At 34.3% G+C, this 20650-nt stretch overlaps 1 protein-coding gene across 1 annotated transcript; it reads left to right on the forward strand.

The window, feature by feature from the left end:
* Positions 1-18791: 18791 nt before the first annotated feature.
* LOC111897964 (uncharacterized) lies at positions 18792-20218 on the forward strand. The gene has a single exon (XM_023893913.3). It carries the CDS (start codon positions 18859-18861, stop codon positions 20056-20058), a length of 1200 nt encoding a protein of 399 aa, XP_023749681.1. The 5' UTR covers positions 18792-18858; the 3' UTR covers positions 20059-20218.
* Positions 20219-20650: the final 432 nt, after the last annotated feature.

The raw sequence follows: 20650 nt of genomic DNA on the forward strand, positions 1-20650 counted from the left end.
GACCGGATTTGGAAGGGTTAATTTGGGTTGCACTTCACCGGAACAATTTATATGGATAGTCTTTTGAGAATAGTTGTTTATGATTTATATTAATATATTATAAGTTCGAATATATTAATATGGAATCATATTATTTAATTAGTATTGATCAATAATTAATTTAGAATTAATTTAGTGATCAAAAGGAATTAATTAAATATGGACACTTATATATAGTATGGGCTAAGCTCATTTAGGCTGGGCTAAACTTGCATGGATAGTTCATGGAATTTTTAACCCATGGATCCTATGGAAATGAAAGGTCATGGGTGTTAGCATTTACATGGATGAAACCCTAATCCTCTATACTACATAAAGAGGTCTTTGGCACATGAAATGGCACTAGGGTGTAAGGATACAAGAGTGGGCCAATTTCTAGTGTGCTTACTATTCTCTCAAGTTTTCCAAGGTGTTTTTGGTGATTTTTTATTTCAATTGAGGCTTCCACACTATTGGGTCTAAGCTCTTAAAGTTCAAGACTTCAATTTACATCAAAAGGTATGTCATCTACGTAGGCTTTTGTAGTATAGTTACATCATATTATGCTAGTTAGGATGAAACCTTTGAATATTGAATATTTGCATGTATAATAGAAAAAACATAGATCCAAGGTTTATAGGGTTGCATGTACACCATAGGAGTGTTAGAATTCTCAAAACCCTTCAGTGGTATCAGAGCCTAGGCTTGTTTTCATTTATACTTGATGCAAATTGCTAAAAATCGAAGTTTGTATGCTATCTGGACAGCTGACTCGCCGAGTCCATTAAGGGACTCGATGAGTCCATTAAGGGACTCAACGAGTCCATGCCTAAATTCATCCAACTCGTCGAGTTGGTTCATGCACTCAACAAGTTGGACCCCCTGACAACATATCTTCGAGTTTTAAGGCTGGAATTGGTCTAGAATCATTACCTTAAACTGTTTTGAACTTATAAAACCTGTTTTTGATGTGGTAATGATTATGGCAAACCAATTTCAAGGTTATTATCAAAATTTCATGTTTTATATGTGTTTATGTAATTCTTGAAATTGTTGATATGATTGTTCATACACTTATGAGTTTTGGTAGATCATAGGAATTATTTGAAAAATTGGTTGTTAGTTAATTCTTGATATAAATGTATTTTAATGGAGTCCATAATTTGTCCTCAAGTTATGGATTACCAAATGTCATTTCTTTTAAAGATCCATTAAAATTCACAGGTTACACAATTGAAGAGTCTTTTTGTCTTATGAACTCCATAACTTGAAGTTATGGATGTTCAAGAGTCTCTTCATTAAAGTTTTTAAAACCTTAATTAAACTCATAAGTTATGAAAATCCAAAAGTTTTTGAATAGTTCAAAACTTGCCCTCAAGTTTTGGAATTTGTAAAGTTTCCCCTCATGAATACTTTAATTCCAAGTTAAACCCTTAGAATTTTAAAATTTAAAATTCAACCCTTATACTTTATAGTATTATAAGTTAATATATATATATATATATATATATATATATATATATATATATATATATATATATATATATAAGAACAAAGTCAATCTTACCGTTAGTAGGCCTCATTCACAAAGCCGGTCTATAGGGGGGGGGTATAAGGTTGTTGCCTATAAAATGACACCTTAATGGGTGTCCACTCTCACCCACCGCTTCCTTGACTGGTGGAGGGTCGTTAGCCGAACGGGTAGGACAAGGACTATAATTTTCATTATAAGTATAATGATAAATATAAAGTAAATAAACCATTTATAAATTCCCAATCTTAGTTACTTTCGGAAAATGTGAATTTGGTGCTAACCCATGAAATTAGACTTTGCACTTTGCTTAAGTCGCTAGTGGAGCATGTGTGGTTAACCGACAAACTAACTTGGATTTAACAAGGTAGGCAAAGGGTAACTTAATGTTTATCATAGTATCGATGGAGCGTGTGTGGTTAACTGGCACATCGATTGAGGGGTAAAATTTAAGGGTACCAAGTAATTTGCATGGTTACTTCACACCTTGTTTTGTGATCCTCGGCATCCCAATAACAAAACCTGAAGGGCAGACTCAAGATTGAAACATGCCATTGAAAAGTTCAATGAATCTCAAAAGAACTAGGAGTTTCAAAATAATTAAAACCTAATACCTATTTCGTTTTTCATGGTGGAAATTGGTGAATCGTCATTCGCCTACCTTCAAATATTTTATAGCTTGGATTACAGTATCCCTCTTCCAAGTTATAAAATATTGTGTTAGGTCCTAGCCTTAATACTTCATATTGGGTGTTATATTAAGGACTTCAATCAACTGACTTGAATTTCTCCCATTGTAACTAACCAGACAACTATGATCTTCCCAAATCTCATGGAAATCATACCTCTCTTCCTACACCTCCTCTAGTTAATCTCCCTAACCCACAAGCTCGAAGACTTGAAAAGTTCAAGATCACTCAAGCCCTGCTTGCAATGAAACATAAAGATAGAAGACTTGTGTGCACTCATGTCTTAGGAATGAAGTCACACATTGAAAGGTTGAGAATGTTGGGTGTCGTTGTCCCAAGGAAGTTGGCTATTGACTGTGTTCTTCAGTCACTTCCTGAGTCGTATAGTGAGTTCGTTAAGAACTACAATGTGATAGATCACGACATGACCTTAATCGATCTATCTTATTTGCTTGTTGTTGCTGAATCAGAAATGATTTGGCGCAATGGTCAAGCAAATATGGGTGGAAGGTCTATCTCTCAAACTTCCATGGACATTAAGAATGGTAACATTGGAATTCCATAAAAGCTTTCTCTTCCCAATAGAAAGGGATCGGCCTTGGTCAACCCGATTGACCAAAAGGTAAAGGGAAAGGCTAAGTCTATTATATCCCCGTGTACCATTCCCAAAGAGTCTATATGTTTTCATTGTCAAGAAAGGGGCATTGGTTGTGAAGCTTCCCTAACTACCTGAAAGATCTGAGAGAAGGAAGAATCAAAAAGTTTGACTCTGGTTCAGGTAAGTCCACTATCTAACTCTGTTAAGTTCCTAATTAAAGATCCTCGGTTACATTTTGATGTTTGGCAGGATCAAGCAAAGGGAAGGAAACTTAAAGGAAGAGTATGTTAAACCTGATCGCGTAGATGGATTTCAATTGTATGGTTCAAAGATCGGATTCTTGAGCTACTACTTAGGAGTTATGATAGATTGCTAGAAAATATGTAATAACGTAGGTTTCATTTAAAATTGCTTTGTAAGGAAAAAGTTTTTTCCGCATCTTATAAATAAATAATTTTTTTTATTATATTTCCTTTAAATGGCATTTATGAAAAATTGATGTTTGTATGTTTCTAGCAATAATGGAAATATGAATTTTATTCTTTCATTTATGGTAGTGTCTAAATTTACCAAATATGGAAAGATTCTCATCATCCAAGTTTCAATTGGACAGAAACTTGGAATCGTGCAAGTCGTATGATGAATGAGAATTTTCATCTTTGGAAAAATTAAGACTAATTCCGTGTTCACATGTAAATGTGAGTCAAGTGAAGGACTATGGGATCGAGTACACATTCTTTTGCAGTGGTCAAGTCCACCACAAAAGATCGATAAGACTATTCGTCATGATTTACTAAATTTTAGTAAATATGGTTATACTTACAAGTTTAAGTATAATTCTGAAACATTGAAAAAGTTTCGATGTATGGCAGAACGAATGAGAAGAATCAAATTAGGCAGAAAGATAAAAGTTTCTCAAATCTGGAAAGATGGGAGAGTACTTTATTATCATGTTTTGTGATCATCTTAATGATTAAGAGACCATATCACAATTCATCCTCTAAGGACATCTTAGGGCATTCTTATGGCTAAGAAGAGGAGTCATGAATTTTTGAAATGGTTAAATCAAGAAGATGACTCATACTTCGTTCCAAACAATTCTTAGAGTCATACTCCAACATTGTAACTTGAGTGACATATCTTAAAAGAAGGTTTATAACACTTGTCAAATGTAGAGTAAAAGGTTTTCTACTCTTATACATTTGAAATTGGTAAGCTGTGATGTTTTGGATAAAACAAAGACCAACTAAGGCCAATTGTGTGAAGTGTTTGTCTTGATAAAGAATCTGCACTACCTCTTGAATATTTGTCTGTCAAGGAGTGGCTCTTGGCAAGAGAGTCTTATATGTCAAGAGGATAGTGGGAGTCTAAAAGACCCAGAAAGAGTTTCAAGATCTATTTAAGAATAAAACATGTAGTTTATCACTAGCACACGACTTGAGGTTTATAACCTACTGTGTTGGCATATTCCTATTTTTATGCCCCTTCCAGTTAAAGTTGGCTTTGCATATGAGTTCTGTGAGTTCTCAATTGGTTGCATAACAACTTGTAAGACATGGTAGGCCCTTGTGCTGCCAGGTGGCAAGAAGTTAAGACTGCACAAGTTCAATTCATATGAGTTTGGATTTTTCACTACCCTTGTCTTGTGATTGTGGTTATGACAAATTCACATGGATAGGAACACATACACCATAAAATATAAGTGTCATAAGGTTTCTCTCTGATTCATGAAAATGATGGTGAGGAAACGCTTTCACTAAGTGGTTTTAAGTAGATAGCAATTATGATATTTGCTTTCTCAAAGTCGTTAGTGGAGCGTATGTGGTTAACCGTCACACTAATATGGACTTGTGAGGAATGAAAAAGGTCTAAACTATTGAGACTATGATTACGGAATCCCTTTGCATAGTTCTAAAATTGTTTAGACACACATGTGTGCTATCTAAGGAAATGTGTATGATTTTGATAAAGTTTTATCAAAGCATCTCGTATCAGGAATTTGAACTTTGGTAAGAAAGTCAATGTAACATCCCAAAATTTTCAATAAATTTGAAACTTTTTAAAATAACATAAATCATAAATTTAAAATACTTTATTCAAAACAAATGAAATGCCAAACCCCAAGATCAAATCCGTTTCCAAACATTATTAGTTATAATTTCAAAATTTATGAAAACATAACCAATTGAATATCAATTCCAAAAAAACCCGTCTCGAGCCAGTGTGTACAATTATACCCGACCATCTTATGTACCTGAAATAGTAACTTTAAGGGAAAAGGGTAAGCACAAAGCTTAGTGAATTCCACACATACACAATATCATATCATATAATCCTTACCCCTATACACGGATACAAACGGTATCATACACATAACCATGCATGCATGTCAAAGAACAAATCAGTAACAAACATACTCCTATTGGGACACATTGGCTAGGCCCGATCCCCCTTTCTTAATAGATCGATCCCTTAGGACACATTGGCTAATCCCGATTCCCCGTACCCGAACCCATTGGGACACATTGGTCATGCCCGATCCCCCTTGCTCAGTTCGTCGAGCCTTTGGGACACATTGGCTATGCCCGATCCCCACTCGGATGCGTCGAGTCCTACCATGCATAATCCTCAATACGTGAGGCAATCCACTAGATTCTACCCCACCTAGTAATACCCGCGTAAAAATTACAATACATAACACACACTAGCTAAATGTAAAGAAGATATAAAACAACACGGTGTAGTGAGGAACTCACCTCTAAACGCAATGAAACCGCCCAAGAAATCTAAAACCCGCTCACACCTGTTTTCCTTTCAAACTTCCTAATAATAACAAATAGATTTGATTTTAGTTACTAAATTGCCTTAATTTAGAAAATATACTAATGAGTAAAATTCCAGATTTCTACATAAAAAATTAGGGTATGTTCGGGACCTGTTTTCACCACCTAAAACTTCATATTTTTTAAAATTGTATCACATGCTGATAGATTAGGCTCTTAGCTTTATAATTAGTATCCACACTCCTCCATATGATGCTTCTATGATTTATGGAGAATTTTACAAAACTGCCTCGCATAACAGATTATTCCGGACCAGTCTGGGTAAATGGTCGTTTTTACTCTAGTTAGAAGCATTTATGGTCTTTGGTAAAAACTAATTAAATGTAGAGGACTACAAAAAGAAACTCTCGGATTCAGTTTCGACTAATAAGGGTTTTCCATGACTGAGATATGATCTTTCAAAGACAGGGACAAGTTAGTCATTTTTCTAACAATTCCAGCTTTGATTAATTTTGGTTATTTAGTTCCTTAACCCATTAAGACTTAACCCAAAATGACTTATATTTTGGAAACAAGTAATTAACAGTACTGACAAACCATTGAGTCAAAATCCAATAATAATTCCAATCCCACACTCCAAAGTACATTGCTTAAAAGAGAAAATTTTAGGGTTTTGGACATTTTGACCCATGTTGAGTGTTTTCGTGATAACTCCTCAACCGTATATCCAAATCATTCGAATAAGGCATAATTGAAATTTTGACACAATTTCCAACAACTTTTATCTCTAGTGATTTTCTTTGATTCGGCCTCTATTTTACGTAAACAGGTCTACAAGTTCGGGACAGATGGTTGTTCCGAAAATTGCACATAACACCAAAGAAAGAAAAGAAGAAGTTGAATGAAATATGAGACTTACTCGAACCAATCGGCATCACCAAGAAATCCCTCTTACCCCTATAACCATATCCGATACCACCCCTCCTTTCTTCTTCTTTCCCGCTTCTTTCTTCTTCTCGGCCTAGGGTATACACGACACAACACACACAAACGTACACACCTCACTTTATTTTCTTTCTTGGGCTACAAGGGTTTGCTTGTGTATTGTTTTAGCAATAGTAATTCAGCCCAAGGCCTCAAACACGTCCATCTCATGGTTAAATCCGAATTTTACATATCCCACCCTCAACTTTGTATCAATGACAATTTTTTACCCTCAAAACAATTTCAATTGCACCAATAAGTTTCAAAGCTGCCAATTTCAGTCCTTCTTTTTAGAAACTAGTTACTAAAGGTCCAAACTCATCTCTTTATAATTATAATTATTATTATTATTATTATTATTATTTATTCATTTATTTATTTATTTATTTAGAAGAAAAACTAATACTGGAAATCGGGGTGTTACAGTCAGTAAAGTATTGATTTCTAGAAGTCCAGCTGATTTCTGAGTACATGTCAAAGCTAGTGGGAGCATAAGTGTTATGGTAATAATCATCATGTTAGTGGGAGCATGATAATTATAATAAGTGTTGCAAGTTAGCAGTGTTAATTATAGAAAACAAAAGTTTCAATTGGGAAAACTTGTTTTGTTATAATTAAGGGAGATGAAATTATACTTCATTTCAAATCTAAAAGCTTACATTGTGAGATTTTAATCAAATTTAGTCAAGTATATATATGAATGTTATGTTGGAATGGTTCAACATAAGGAAATTTTATATATGGGAACATTATTTGCATTCTAAAATTCGATTATGATTACGACATCCCTTTTCATAATCTGAATTATGAGAACATAGCAAATAGAAATAGAAATATTATAGCAAACGACTGGTCTAGTATCATGTCTTTATATGAGACATCATGAATCGTGTCCCATATACTTCGGATATAGGATCGACTGCATGTGTTATAATATTCATATGTTCTAAATTCTTCCAAATGCCTATGACATTAAGAGGGAAAAATACTAGAACTTGATATGACTAAAGTGATTAAACAATTGTCGAGGACAATCTAAGGTTTACCAAAGATTGGTTGCTCAGGGACAGTTGGAAGTATGGTGTAAATTTTTTGGAGAGGACCATATTGACATATTCGGAAAAGAGGCAACTCTTGTTTAGAAGTGATAATCAAAATGGGAATGTGGAAATGTTCTCATAGGTGGAAGTTATTCATTAGATCTATGTAAGATTAGGAAACTTAATGCAAGAAGGATGTTCAAAGCATTGTACTGTGAATTTGAGACTTCGTTTCCATGGAATGATCTCCATTGGAATACTCTGTAATGTCTGTTGACAAGTCTTTGTGACTTTGTGCATAGTCATTATGAGAGGATCAATGCATATAAGTTTAGAATCTAACAGATTTCGGTAAATGGCAGGAATTTGGAATTCTTACATCTACGATGAGGATTTGGGATTGTGAAATGAGAATCATTGGAATTATGTTCAATTGATCTATTCCACAAAGTAAGGATCATAGACAAATATAGTGTGCATACTTGATGTATGGCATAACTATTGTTTGGACAAACATAGTGTGCATGCTTGGAGCATGACATGACTATTGTTTCAGATTCAAGTATAAAGTTGATTATTTGAAACATTATACAATGAATAATGAGTAATCAATATGGTGTTTAAATAAAAGGTGTTCTATTTACTCTCAGAGGTGCTTAGGGCCATATTGGATTTGATTATTCTTGTGTTTCACTTTGCATGTTTTGACTTCCAAAATAACTAGGTCATTCTTCCCGAATGACTAAGTTATTCAAACCATCCATAGTCGATAATACGTTGGAAGTAGGTATTAAGGCAAGACTATCACGAAGCTGGCTTGTAGATGTCTAAGGTGTTGGACATAGCAAAGAGTTGCTACAACATTCATGAGTGCTCATAACTTCTGAGTATTAGATTAAACCCACACTCATTTGACTCACTTCATGGACTTTATCATAAGTGATCATGAGATGATAATATCTTATATTCTTCAAACCTAGAGATATGAGTTGTTGACTATGAGTTGGTTATACATTGATTGTACGAAAACGCATTGGTAACTCGATGTTATAAAACGTGCCTTTGTGTATGATTCAACAAGTAGTAGAACAAACATATGATTCGAAGCTTATCCATTCCTTTTACCCTAAAGGGATAAAAGCGATATTGGTGGACCCCTTGATGATTTAGTGATGACACCCCGAAGTGCTTGGCCAAGCCTGGACTGATTTGATTTGTTCAATTAGTCGGTCGTAATAAATCGGAAATCAGGAAACAACAAATGAACAGAGAGAATGATTATAATCCATGTCTTAGTCCATATGATATCTAGAATGGAGGGATATATGATCCCTTATTTAATGGACAAGTCATTGACTAGATCAGAGTTCGACAACGGATTTAAGAGCTACGATTGCTAGTCAGGTTTTGGAGTCATACACAATAAAAATTTTAGACTTATCCAAGTAGGAGACTGTTGGATTAGTGTCTAAGTCCATAACAATGATTGGTATGTACTTGAACGATCTGGCATGGTCCATTTGGGTTGCACTTCACTGGAACAATTTATATGGATAGTCTTTTGAGAATAGTATGTTTATAATTTATATTAATATATTATAAGTTCTAATATATTTATATGGAATCATATTATTTAATTAGTATTGATCAAGAATTAATTTAGAATTAATTTAGTGATCAAAAGGAACTAATTAAATATGGACTCTTATATATAGTATGGGCCAAGTTTATTTAGTTTGGGCTAAGCTTGCGTGGATAGTCCATGGAGTTTTTAACCCATGGATCCTATGGAAATGAAAGGTCATGGGTATTAGGGTTTACATGGATGAAAACCTAATCCTCCATACTATATAAAGAGGTCTTTGGCACATAAAATGGCACTAGGGTGTGAGGATACAAGAGTGGGCCAATTTCTAGTATGCTTACTATTCTCTCAAGTTTTCCAAGGTGTTTTTGGTGATTTTTTATTCCACTTGAGGCTTCCATACTATTAGGCTAAGCTCTTAAAGTTCTAGACTTCAAGCTACATCAAAAGGTATGTCATCTAACTAGGCTTTTGTAGTATAGTTGCTTCATATTATGCTAGTTAGGATGAAAGCTTGGAATATTGAATATTTGCATGTATAATAGAGAAAACATAGATCCAAGGTTTATAGGGTTGCATGTACACCATAAGAGTGTTAGAATGCTCAAAACCCTTCAACATGAGACTACAACGTGACTGGACCGTCTTGCAAGGCCTGTAGTATGCATGGAGCTCTCTAACAAGCCTACAGTCTACTGGCTCGCCTCGCAAGGTCTATAGTAGCTGGACCGCTCCCTTTGGTCTATAGTCTGACTGGACCGCCTCGCAAGGCCTATAGTACACTGGACCGCCCGAGTATCTTGGCCTACAACACAAAGCAGGACCGCCTCAACCCAACTAACCATAATATGTAGACATATTCACATAAACAAATAAACAGACAATAGCCTACAATACAGGTAATCATAACAAATCTACCGATCTAACAAATTACTACAACATACTAACATCCTATCCACAAAGATATATAGATCACTACAATATAAAAACATCCTACACACAAGGATACATACTATAGTACAAAGTATAATGAGAAAAATCACCTGAGCCAACAAACAAAAGCTCAACAGTAAACCTCGGCAACAGAACAACTGACACAAGCTACCTAATGACAAACCGAGACTAGTTCTTAGCTAACCACTCAAACTATCATAATTTGGCCAAAATTCAAACTGGTCAAAAATTCAATGGTCCGACGCTACGCTCAGCGTAGCACGCTGATCTACGCTCAACATACAGAAGGCTATGCTCAACATATCACCCTGAAGCCTAAAAACTCTATTAATCTCTTAATATAGAATGTTAATTCCTCAATCTTCCATATCTAATTTAAATGAACATATGAATGGTTAAAGTCTTTGACTTTGTCCATTTTCATGGCTATAAGTAGCAGAAAACCAGACCTTAAGTCCATGAAGTCATATTTTTGCTCAAGAACTCATGTATGAAAGGATGAGAGTGTCCAAGCTCTCATTTTTATGATTCTTCCAACTCAAATACATCAGAAATTGACACTCACATGGTTTGGAGTAATCTATACTCACAAAAACCCAGAATATAGGGGCAAAAGCTTATAATATCAAGACCAAACTAGATCTAACATGAATAGACATCAAGATAAAATCTTTATACCTTCTAGAGATGGATAAAAGGATGAAAATTCCGGATCTACACTGATTTGAGCTCCCAAGTGGTTCTACATTACTGATCTTCCTTCAAAATTGAACACAAAACACTCAAAAAGCTCAAAACTCGCAAATGGTGGCTAGAGTTTCAAGGAGGTCGTTTGGGAGGGTGGAGATTGAGCATGGGGATGATCTCAAAGAGTTAGAGCCTTTCAACAGGGCTTACAACCATAGATTTAGGTTTTTGATCCATCGTGGCTATGCTTAGTGTAGGTCACTAAAACCCCATCCAACGTTACCACCTACACTTAGCGTAGGGGGCTATCCTACTCTCAGCGTATGGCATAACTTCCCAAATCCAATATTTAAACATCCATAACTTCTTCATCTCAAATCCATTTTCGGTGATCTTTATATGCATGGAAAGTTATTAACGAGACCCATAACGCTATCTAATTAATTTTGACTTAATACATAATGAACTAAAACCATAATCCATGCCATAAGCACGTAATATTACTTTACCAATTTTACCCTTTCACTTCAAAGCACAATTCAAGGGCTTTAATCACTTAATATACATTATCAATATCCTATAGGTTCTAAAGTCTATTTCTTTGAAGCCTAAGACCTTTATTCGATCAAATTATGGCCCGCTATCTTGAAATTAGAAAATATAATGGAAACTAGGTGTTACACCAAAATGTATTTAACAACTTAGAAAATGTCACGAGATCAAATATACTTGTTGCAAATGTCTCTACAAGGATAAACATTCATGTGAAATGCCATGTTCCAGTTAAACATGTTGCACCGATCGTACCCATTATACAAAGGATGCTGCCATCGGCTATCTAGTCCCCTGCTCTTCTTAAAAATGAGAAATACTTATTGGTTTCAAGGATGTTCTACCTTGACAAAGGAGAAATTTTATTGCATCTATTTGCCACACAAAATTATTAAGGATCATAGAGATGTATTAGAAGAGAATGTTTCCAAATAAGCTCCAATTTCTCATCATTATGATAATCATGAAATATTTGTCGAGTATGCTAGCTTAGATGATATTTTGCAGCAAAACAAGACTGTCATCAATGATGTGTTCATGTATGCAATAGATACTAATATTATGAGAAATGATTACATGGAACCACAAACTATTGTTGAGTGCCAACATAGAACACACTGGCCTGAATGGAAACAAGAAGAGTGTTTGGATTTGTTGCTTTAACACCACCCAATGTTAAACCAATTGGTAATAACTTGTTTTGCGTAAGGAAATGTAAGGAGAATAACAAGTTTTTAAGATACAAAACTCGCCTCATGGAAAAGGATTCTCTTAATGACGTTGAATTTATTAGAAGGAGAAACATTCTCTTGTAATAGACGTTATAACGTTATGCTAATTAATCAGTTTATTAGTTTCCAAAAAACTAAATATGCATCTCATCGATGTGGTCACAACCTATGTTTATGGGGATCCAGATACAAAGATATACATGAAAGTCCATAATGGACTTAAGTTTCCTAAATCAAGTTTTTCTAGACTACAAAACATGTTCTCGACAAGAATGAAATGAACACTTTATGGATTGAAACAATTTGGATGGATATTATATAACTGTCTAAGTGAGTACTTGATTAGAATGGTATATTCGAAACTAATGAAATCTTAAAGAAGGAATTTGATATTGTGACATCCCCAATTTCACGGCCAGAAAAGACCGATTTGTTTATGCTTTGTTTTTAAAAATCAGAGTAATCTTTCAAAGAAAACGGTTGTGGAATTTATTCCCAAAACAAAATATGATAAGAATTTATCAAAGCATTTCTTAAAGAAACGTATTTTCGTTATATAACAAAAATCTCGGGATGTCATGTTCCGATACAGACACATAAGCATAAACAGAACATACATTTATTTACACTAGTGATTTACATCTCCTTTAATCTCTCAGTGAATTATGTCTTCGTATTGATACCTGTGATACAAAGAAAACTGAGTGGGTCATGCTTGGGAGCCTAGTGAGCATATAGGGTTTTCATCCCACAATGTTATATCATATATTTATATAAATAGAACATTCAAACTTGTACAATTTCACCATATAAAGGCAAATCTTATCCCACCCCATTGATCCTCACAACAAAACGATCTAAACTCTCGTATCTAAAATTTTCCTGTTTACCTGATCCCTACTCACGAATCTAAAACTATCCTCTTCACCGAATCCATACTCACAGATCTAAAACTAACCTTTTCACCTGATTCATACTCACGGATCTAAAACTAACCTTTTCCCCTGATCCATACTCACAGATCTAAAACTACCTTATCCATACTCATGGATCTAAAACTAACCGCCTGATCTGATCCATACTCCCGGATCAATAATTGTACCCAATCCATACTCCCGGAATAGGGACAATTAACTATACCTTAATCTTGATCTGATTCATACTCCCGGATCAATAAGTGTGCCCAATCCATACTCCCGGACTAGGGATAATTAACTTAGTCTTAATCCATACTCCGAGACTAATAACAAGTTTTATCTCTTTACCCAATCCATAATCCCGGATCTAAAACTAACCTCTTGTTCTAATCCATACTCACGGATCTAAAACCAACTTCTTGATCTGATCCCTACTCACGGATCTAAAACTAAGCTCTTGATCTGATCCATACTCACGGATCTCATCTACCCATGTCCTACCCAACATATTTGTAGTTACAAAATACATATACAGTTTAACTCATTAAAACCAATATAGTTCATCCATTCCACCAACATCTCAAATAAACAACAATATATAAACACATAACACGTATTTCATAGCAAATACTTCATACTTATGTGTTAGAAGAAAGTAACTATACACTCACTTGATCAGAAGATGATCGGACAGCACTACGGCTTGCAATGGTAGTATTCTTCGGTGAAACCGGGATATCTTCACACACCGGACTTCTCGCAGGCAGAGCTTCGACTCGGAAACTCTTTTCTTCTCAGGATCTTCATGCTTTGGGACTTGCTTCAGGTCTCGGGGTTGATACCGGGGCTTCGAGGGTTAAAATAGGGCTTAGAGAGTGTATCAGGAGTGGGAGAGAAGAAATGGAGCAACCATAATCGGCTGGCCCTTGATTTCTATTTATAGGGCAAATTTCTCATTTTCCACGTCGTGAACAGTACTTTCACGTCGTGGGCTCTATCGTCACTGCATGCTTCATCGCAAGTTGAGTCTGGCAGACTCCAGGAGGCGTCAGAAGACATGCCACGTCGTGACCACTGATTTCACGTTGTGGTCTCTGACAGTCTTGGGGTTTCACGCCCAAAACTTCAGAAATTCACAACTTTCGCATACGAACTCCGTTTTCGACATTCTTTATATCGGCACGTAGGTGAGATTATGCTCTACAACTCTCATTTAGACTACGTTGGCTAATTCTGACTCTATTTTTAATACATTGTTAATATATCATTTTTAGTAGGCCGGGACAGGAAAACTCCGTTCGAAATTCATAAATCCTTCATCCGAACTCCGTTTTCGTCTGTCTTTTTACCTTTGCACTACTATTAATGATATCTTCGACTCTCGTTTATATTGTTTCAGCTAGAAATCACTCGATCTCAAATCGAGTATTCAGGCTGCATACCGCTAAGCTGAAACTTCGGAAAATCATAACTTCTTCATGTGAAGTCAGATTTGGGCGTTCTTTTTATGCATGCTCTCGGTTTAACAAACACTACAACTTTCATTTAGATCACTAAGGCTAAAAATCACTCCAAAGTAAATTCACTTTTTATGTCATTCAATATCGTGCCGGTTCTGTCGCAAAACTTCAACAGGTCATAACTTCTTCGTTATAACTCGGATTTCGGCGTTCTTTATATGTACGGAATCCTTGTAACATATACTACAACTTAATTAAGATTTATTCATCCTAAATAATCTTCTATCAAAAAGTCATTTTTGACGCTTATCGTCTCTAAATTGACTAGCTCTGATCTACGGGCGTTACAGATATAAACGATCTTGGGAAGACACGATATTGCCTCGGCCTAAAAATCAAGCAACATAAAGATAGCATTTTACTTCATCAAGAAAATTACACCCAAAAGTGTTGAGACGCTTTAGTCATCCTGACGTAAAGTTGCCATCTATTCTCATTATCATTCATTCTCTAAATATTAAAAAGGAATCATTATATCCAACGGAGGACGATGAAGAGATATGAGTCCTAAGTTTCCACATCTGGGTGAAATATGTGCATTATTATACTTAGCCTAATGTACTTGGTTCAGATATATTGTTTTCTTTCTTGCTCAACACAACACTTCACCAACACATCACCAATAAATGGTATTAAAGACATCTTTTGTTACCTTAAAGGTACTACAAATATTGGTTAATTCTATCCTTACACATGATCGAGTGTATCTACCCTAAATGATACTCGAAATAACACGACCCTTGTTAGCTCTGCTGATGCATGTTACTTATTAGGTCCGCATGAAGGATGTTCGCAATTTTGTTATGTCTTTACCATTGGGAACACAACGATGTCGTAGAGGCCTTGTAAACAAACTCCAGTTGCTACATCGACGAATCACTTCGAACTACTCATGCTCTATGAGGGACTATAGAGTCAGTATGACTTCGAGCTGTGATTGGCCATATTCGAAGTACATTTGATTTAGCTTATAATCCCGGTGAACCATTCGTCAAATATGAAGATAACACTATTGTTTTTTATCAAGCGAAACATGGTTACATCAAAGGGGATAACATTAAGCATATCTCACAAAAATTGTTATTTACACATTAACAATAAGCAATTCGAAAGATTGAAGTGCAACATTTCAGATCAGATAGTAATCATGCAAACTTGTTCACTAAGTCACTACTAAAGTATTCGTTCCAAAAACATATTAGAGCCATTGGACTTAGGAAGCTCTATGGGCTACCTAAATGACATGTATCATGCACCCAGTTGTATGCAAATAAGGATTGCATCCTAATGTATACTTAGCACTTTTCTTAGTGTATTTGAGGTGGAAAATCCCGACGAATGCTTGTGTACTCTTTTTATATTTAGTTTAAAGGTTTTGTCTAATTGGATTTACCTTGACAAAATTGTTTTCTAACGAGACACTATCTCATTCTCACTAAGGATTGATGAAATCAGGGGAGTATCTAGTTGAATACTTTTAACCATTATGCACTCTTTTGTCATTCATTTAGACTTTTGCTATACTGGTTTTTTAAACAAGTTTTAATGATATTTCCTTCCGATCGAGACATCTAGGATCATATTCTTTTATCCTTCGACAATAGTTATTTTTTTTTTGGTCACAAAGGGTTTTCTACGACACAGTTTTTAACAAGTAGAAGCTTTGATTGTCTGAAGATACAATGCGAAGAGGTACAAGTATGATTCCGTGTAAATATAAGCACCCAAGAGAAAGTGTTGTTGCTGACAATATATCAATGGCTGCTTATATTTAAGTCTTTTATAAGTGAGAGTTATATATATAAATCTTACAACAATTGGCTAACCCAACCTTTTGTATTATATATAAGGGTTCTTATGTATTTTTAAACATACTTGAAACATTTATATAATCAATGAAAATGTTTAAATAAGTCGTTAAATTGAGCTACTTTGCTATACACCAATAACTAATTATTTGTATTAATGAATAGTCCACGACTAATATTATCCTATTTGATAAAAAAGAAAATAAATTCCCATATTTTAAATTATAAATTTCGATGATAACTATTAACTAAAACATTTTTTATCTATATTTTTTCTATAAAGTAATTATATAGCGATGGGAACTTCCACGCCACTTTTTTGTTTTAATTTTTGTTTATGTCTTACTTGTCTTATTCTTCATTTTTTAAACACCTGAAAAGCACTAAAGATGTATTTTATCTTTAGTAAAGCTCATATTCTAAGTTAGGTATTTATAATAAGTGTTATACTTAGCTTGGTTTCACAAGGTTTTGAGATCTATTTATTTTCAGATTTATATATTTTACCATCTTTATGTAACAATCTTTTGTATCATTCTTTATTATTTTATATAAAACTTATATAAATTGATACAAGTTTGGTAAAAAGTTAGGCATAACTCAATCAGATTCAAACTGTTTAATATCACATTTAGAAGTTTGGTAAGAAATTAGGTATAACTCAATCAGATTCAAATTGTTTAATATCACGTTTAGAAGTTTGATAATGACTCCCATAATATGCTACTTATCTGATCAGATTCAGAACTATATCTGACTTAATCACACTTAACTCAATCAACAAAAATCTATTAGTTATCTAAAAAAATACCAACATAATCGAATCCTACAATCAAACACTAAGTGGGTCCACGTGAATATTTGACTTTCTAAGCCTATTATTTAAGCATTGGCTTGATCACTATTTATGTCTTCTTGTATCACGCGTGCGATCTCAACCATTCATTTTTTTATATACGACGACGCTGCTTACTTGGCCTACCCTTTTGTTCTATACAACTATTACCATTATACTACAAGTTACATCTTCAGTCCTTCAAGTTTGAAGGATTATCAATTCCTACTTGAAGGATCTCAGCCATTCATTTTTTTTATATACGACGACGCTGCTTACTTGGCCTATCCTTTTGTACTTACTATACTACTATTACTATTACCCTAAAAGTTACATGTTCAGTCCTTCAAGTTTGAAGGATTATCAATTCCTACGTACCATGGCACTTATATTTGCAGTTGGATACACACATCATGCTTACTTTATCTTTTCTTTTGTGAAAACAATATGCGAGTTAATATATCCAACTATTAACTAATTAACACAGACACCTTTTAATGATAAAATGCGTAATATTCATCAAAAATATCCAACAAATCTTTAATTGCTATAATATATAGTTATTCGTTTACTTCTTTATTTTAGAGAATTTTTTTTATATATATTTATAAGGCTAGTCATTCTTAAATTAATATTGATAAATTTTTATTGGTTTTAGTTGAATGATATGTAATCGTTAACTCATGTAAAGATGGAAAAAAATAATAATAAAATACATATAAAAAATTTCTTCGATATATTTCATGTATGTCATAAGATATTATCTTCAATCTAAAATAAAAACAAATTATTATATTCAAAAAAAATTAAAAATTGATTAGTTATCAAAATATTTAAAGTATTTTTTCTTATTAAAAAAATTTTAAATAAAACCTACGAACCAAGAAAATGTTAAAATAACAATATTTATTTGTAGTTAGCAATAATATTCTACCATAAAACTTTAAAAAGAATAAAATAAAGTCTTTCATTTATAATTGGTAATTTTTTTTGAGTTGTGTCTGATGTGCTGCAATTAGCTTATTTTTCGAGTTTTTAAGTTGTAATATTTGATAAATAAAAAAAAAATAGTTTGTAAACTATCTTTTAAAAAACATATTTATATTAGCTTTTCAGATTTTTTTTTAAATATTTTAAATATACCCCTAATTAACTATAAAAAAACATATTATTCTAAATATCATTTATATTTGTAACTTAACTTATCAATTAATTTTTAGTAAACGTTATTTTTATTAGCTAACTTATAAAATAGTTGTTAAATTTTCAGCTAATAATTATTTTTTTTTGCTATCAACTAGATTTTGAGCTAAGAGCTAACATTTCAACTATTACATTAAATATAAATATAGCCTTAAATCCTTAATGATATATATAAGAAAATTGTATTTTTAATGAAAAGTTATATATTATCGACGTGATAAAACTATTTGGTAACTAAAACGCAAAATCTAATAAGATTGGGTACCAAATTGTAACTAGTCCTTTGTCTTTTCCACTACGTTGCTTTTAACCCATTTTTTACTCTCTTTTTTTAATTAATTTGTAAGACCCACTTCATCCATCCAACAAATATATTAATGGAATCATTGCTACAAACCGGATAATTTGGCCGATCAAACCTACATGGAAAGCCGCCGGAATTCTACCACAGTCGTAGGTTTCAGCCTCCTCCCCTCCGAGCTCATCCATTACATAATTCTCCGGCTAGCTTTACCTGACATCTTCCACTTAAAATCCGTCAACAAATTCATTACCTCAGTGATCGCCGACCAAGATTTCGCCCGTGATTATAATCTCCGATCAAGCTCCTCCACCTGGCTTTTTGTATACAAGAAGAGGTGGCACCGTGATCCAGTGGTGGTTCATGGGTTTACTCAATCCTCAGAACGGTGGTTTAAGGTGATGATCGGAGATATTTTGAAGCCGGTGACTCCTCCAGGTGAAGATCTTTATTTCTTGACGGCGGCCGGTAACTTTTTTCTTTTTGCTTTGAATTGCAGCCGGGAAGTTATTTCCGTTGACCCTATAACCAAAACAGTCAAAAGAATCCCTCAAAGCCCATTGGGGCCACGTGGCACTTCCTCCTGGAGGAGGTCCGGTATCAAACTGTTAGCGGGCCCATCCGGGTCGGGTCAATTTCGGTTCTTATTTGCAGAAATGGTTGACAATAACCCTACTTTGTTCGAGTACGATTCTACTACAAACAAGTGGAAGTCAACCATAGCAAGGGAGAATAATGTAAATTTAACGCATAACAATGTTAAAGACAAAGACCGTATATTCCTAAGCGCGTCAAACGGGCCTAATACAAGTATTGTCATTTCTGTCGGGTGTGACATAAATGATCCTTTGGTTGTACGTCCAAGATTTACTGCGGTTCCTGAGGATGGTGAATTAGCCGTTGGATTTAGTTGGGGCAGTGTGATCAATCGATTACACATCTACGGTGATGGACGGATGCTGATTGTTCGATCAGGATCCGTTGGTTTGAATGATTCAAGTCGCAGAATTAGATGCTTAAAACATATAGAATTATGGGGATTGAACCCAAATGGAAGTCAATGGGCTTTTGTTTCATCGATCCCAAATGGGCTAATTGATGAAATCAAAAAGCCCTATGGAGTAATGATGGGATGTTTGGAGGAACGAGAAGAAACAATTAGGGTTATCTTGATGTCAAACTTTGAAGGTGCTTGGGACATTATTTGGCTCGGGTTTGACTTAGTAAAGTCAAGATGGTTTCGCGTACCACTTCCTGTGTTCAACATGGAGGGCTCGAACATGGCCGGGGTCACCTTTTCCTCTGGGCTAACGATCGCTTAGATCGAATTGTTTGGGTTCGTCGTCTGACTTTTGTGTATTATGTATAAATGGTTTTTCAAATCATGTTTAAGATTGCGGTTATTAAACCAAAAAAGTGGAAAGAGCTAGTTGGGTTGTATGATGTAATGTAATTCAATAGATGCTAAAGAGTCTTTCCTTATTTTAAACATCCATATATATCAAAATATAACTTAACGCAAAATAAATAATTGGCCCTAAAGTTTATTTGTATACATGCCCAGAAGACGACCCGGAATAATCTCCAAATCAACCCGACAAATCCGGGTTAATCCAACCAAGGCCTTGATAAAGAGTGGAAACATTTTATCCTTTAAGTTTTAGTCATTGAAATCAACATCGTTTTGAAAGACGGCTTCAACTAAAGCCCACTCTTCGTCGTTTCGGAAATGAAGAATCAAACGGATATGAATACCATTTACGTAAAAAGAAAATGAACATAATTAACCATAATGAAATTTTATTTAATAAAATGTAAACGCTATTAAATTAGTTGATAATGTTTTAACATAACACCACTTTATTTTTGCTCTTGTCACTTGTAAGGTTTGTAAGGTTATTAGACGTGATTTTA

This window comes from Lactuca sativa, chromosome 5 (genome assembly GCF_002870075.4).
Source record: "Lactuca sativa cultivar Salinas chromosome 5, Lsat_Salinas_v11, whole genome shotgun sequence".
NCBI lineage: Eukaryota > Viridiplantae > Streptophyta > Magnoliopsida > Asterales > Asteraceae > Lactuca > Lactuca sativa.

What these genes read in the sequence shown, in the direction of transcription:
- LOC111897964 (XM_023893913.3), top strand. Translation starts at nt 18,859, where the DNA reads ATGGAAAGCCGCCGGAATTCTACCACAGTCGTAGGTTTCAGCCTCCTC.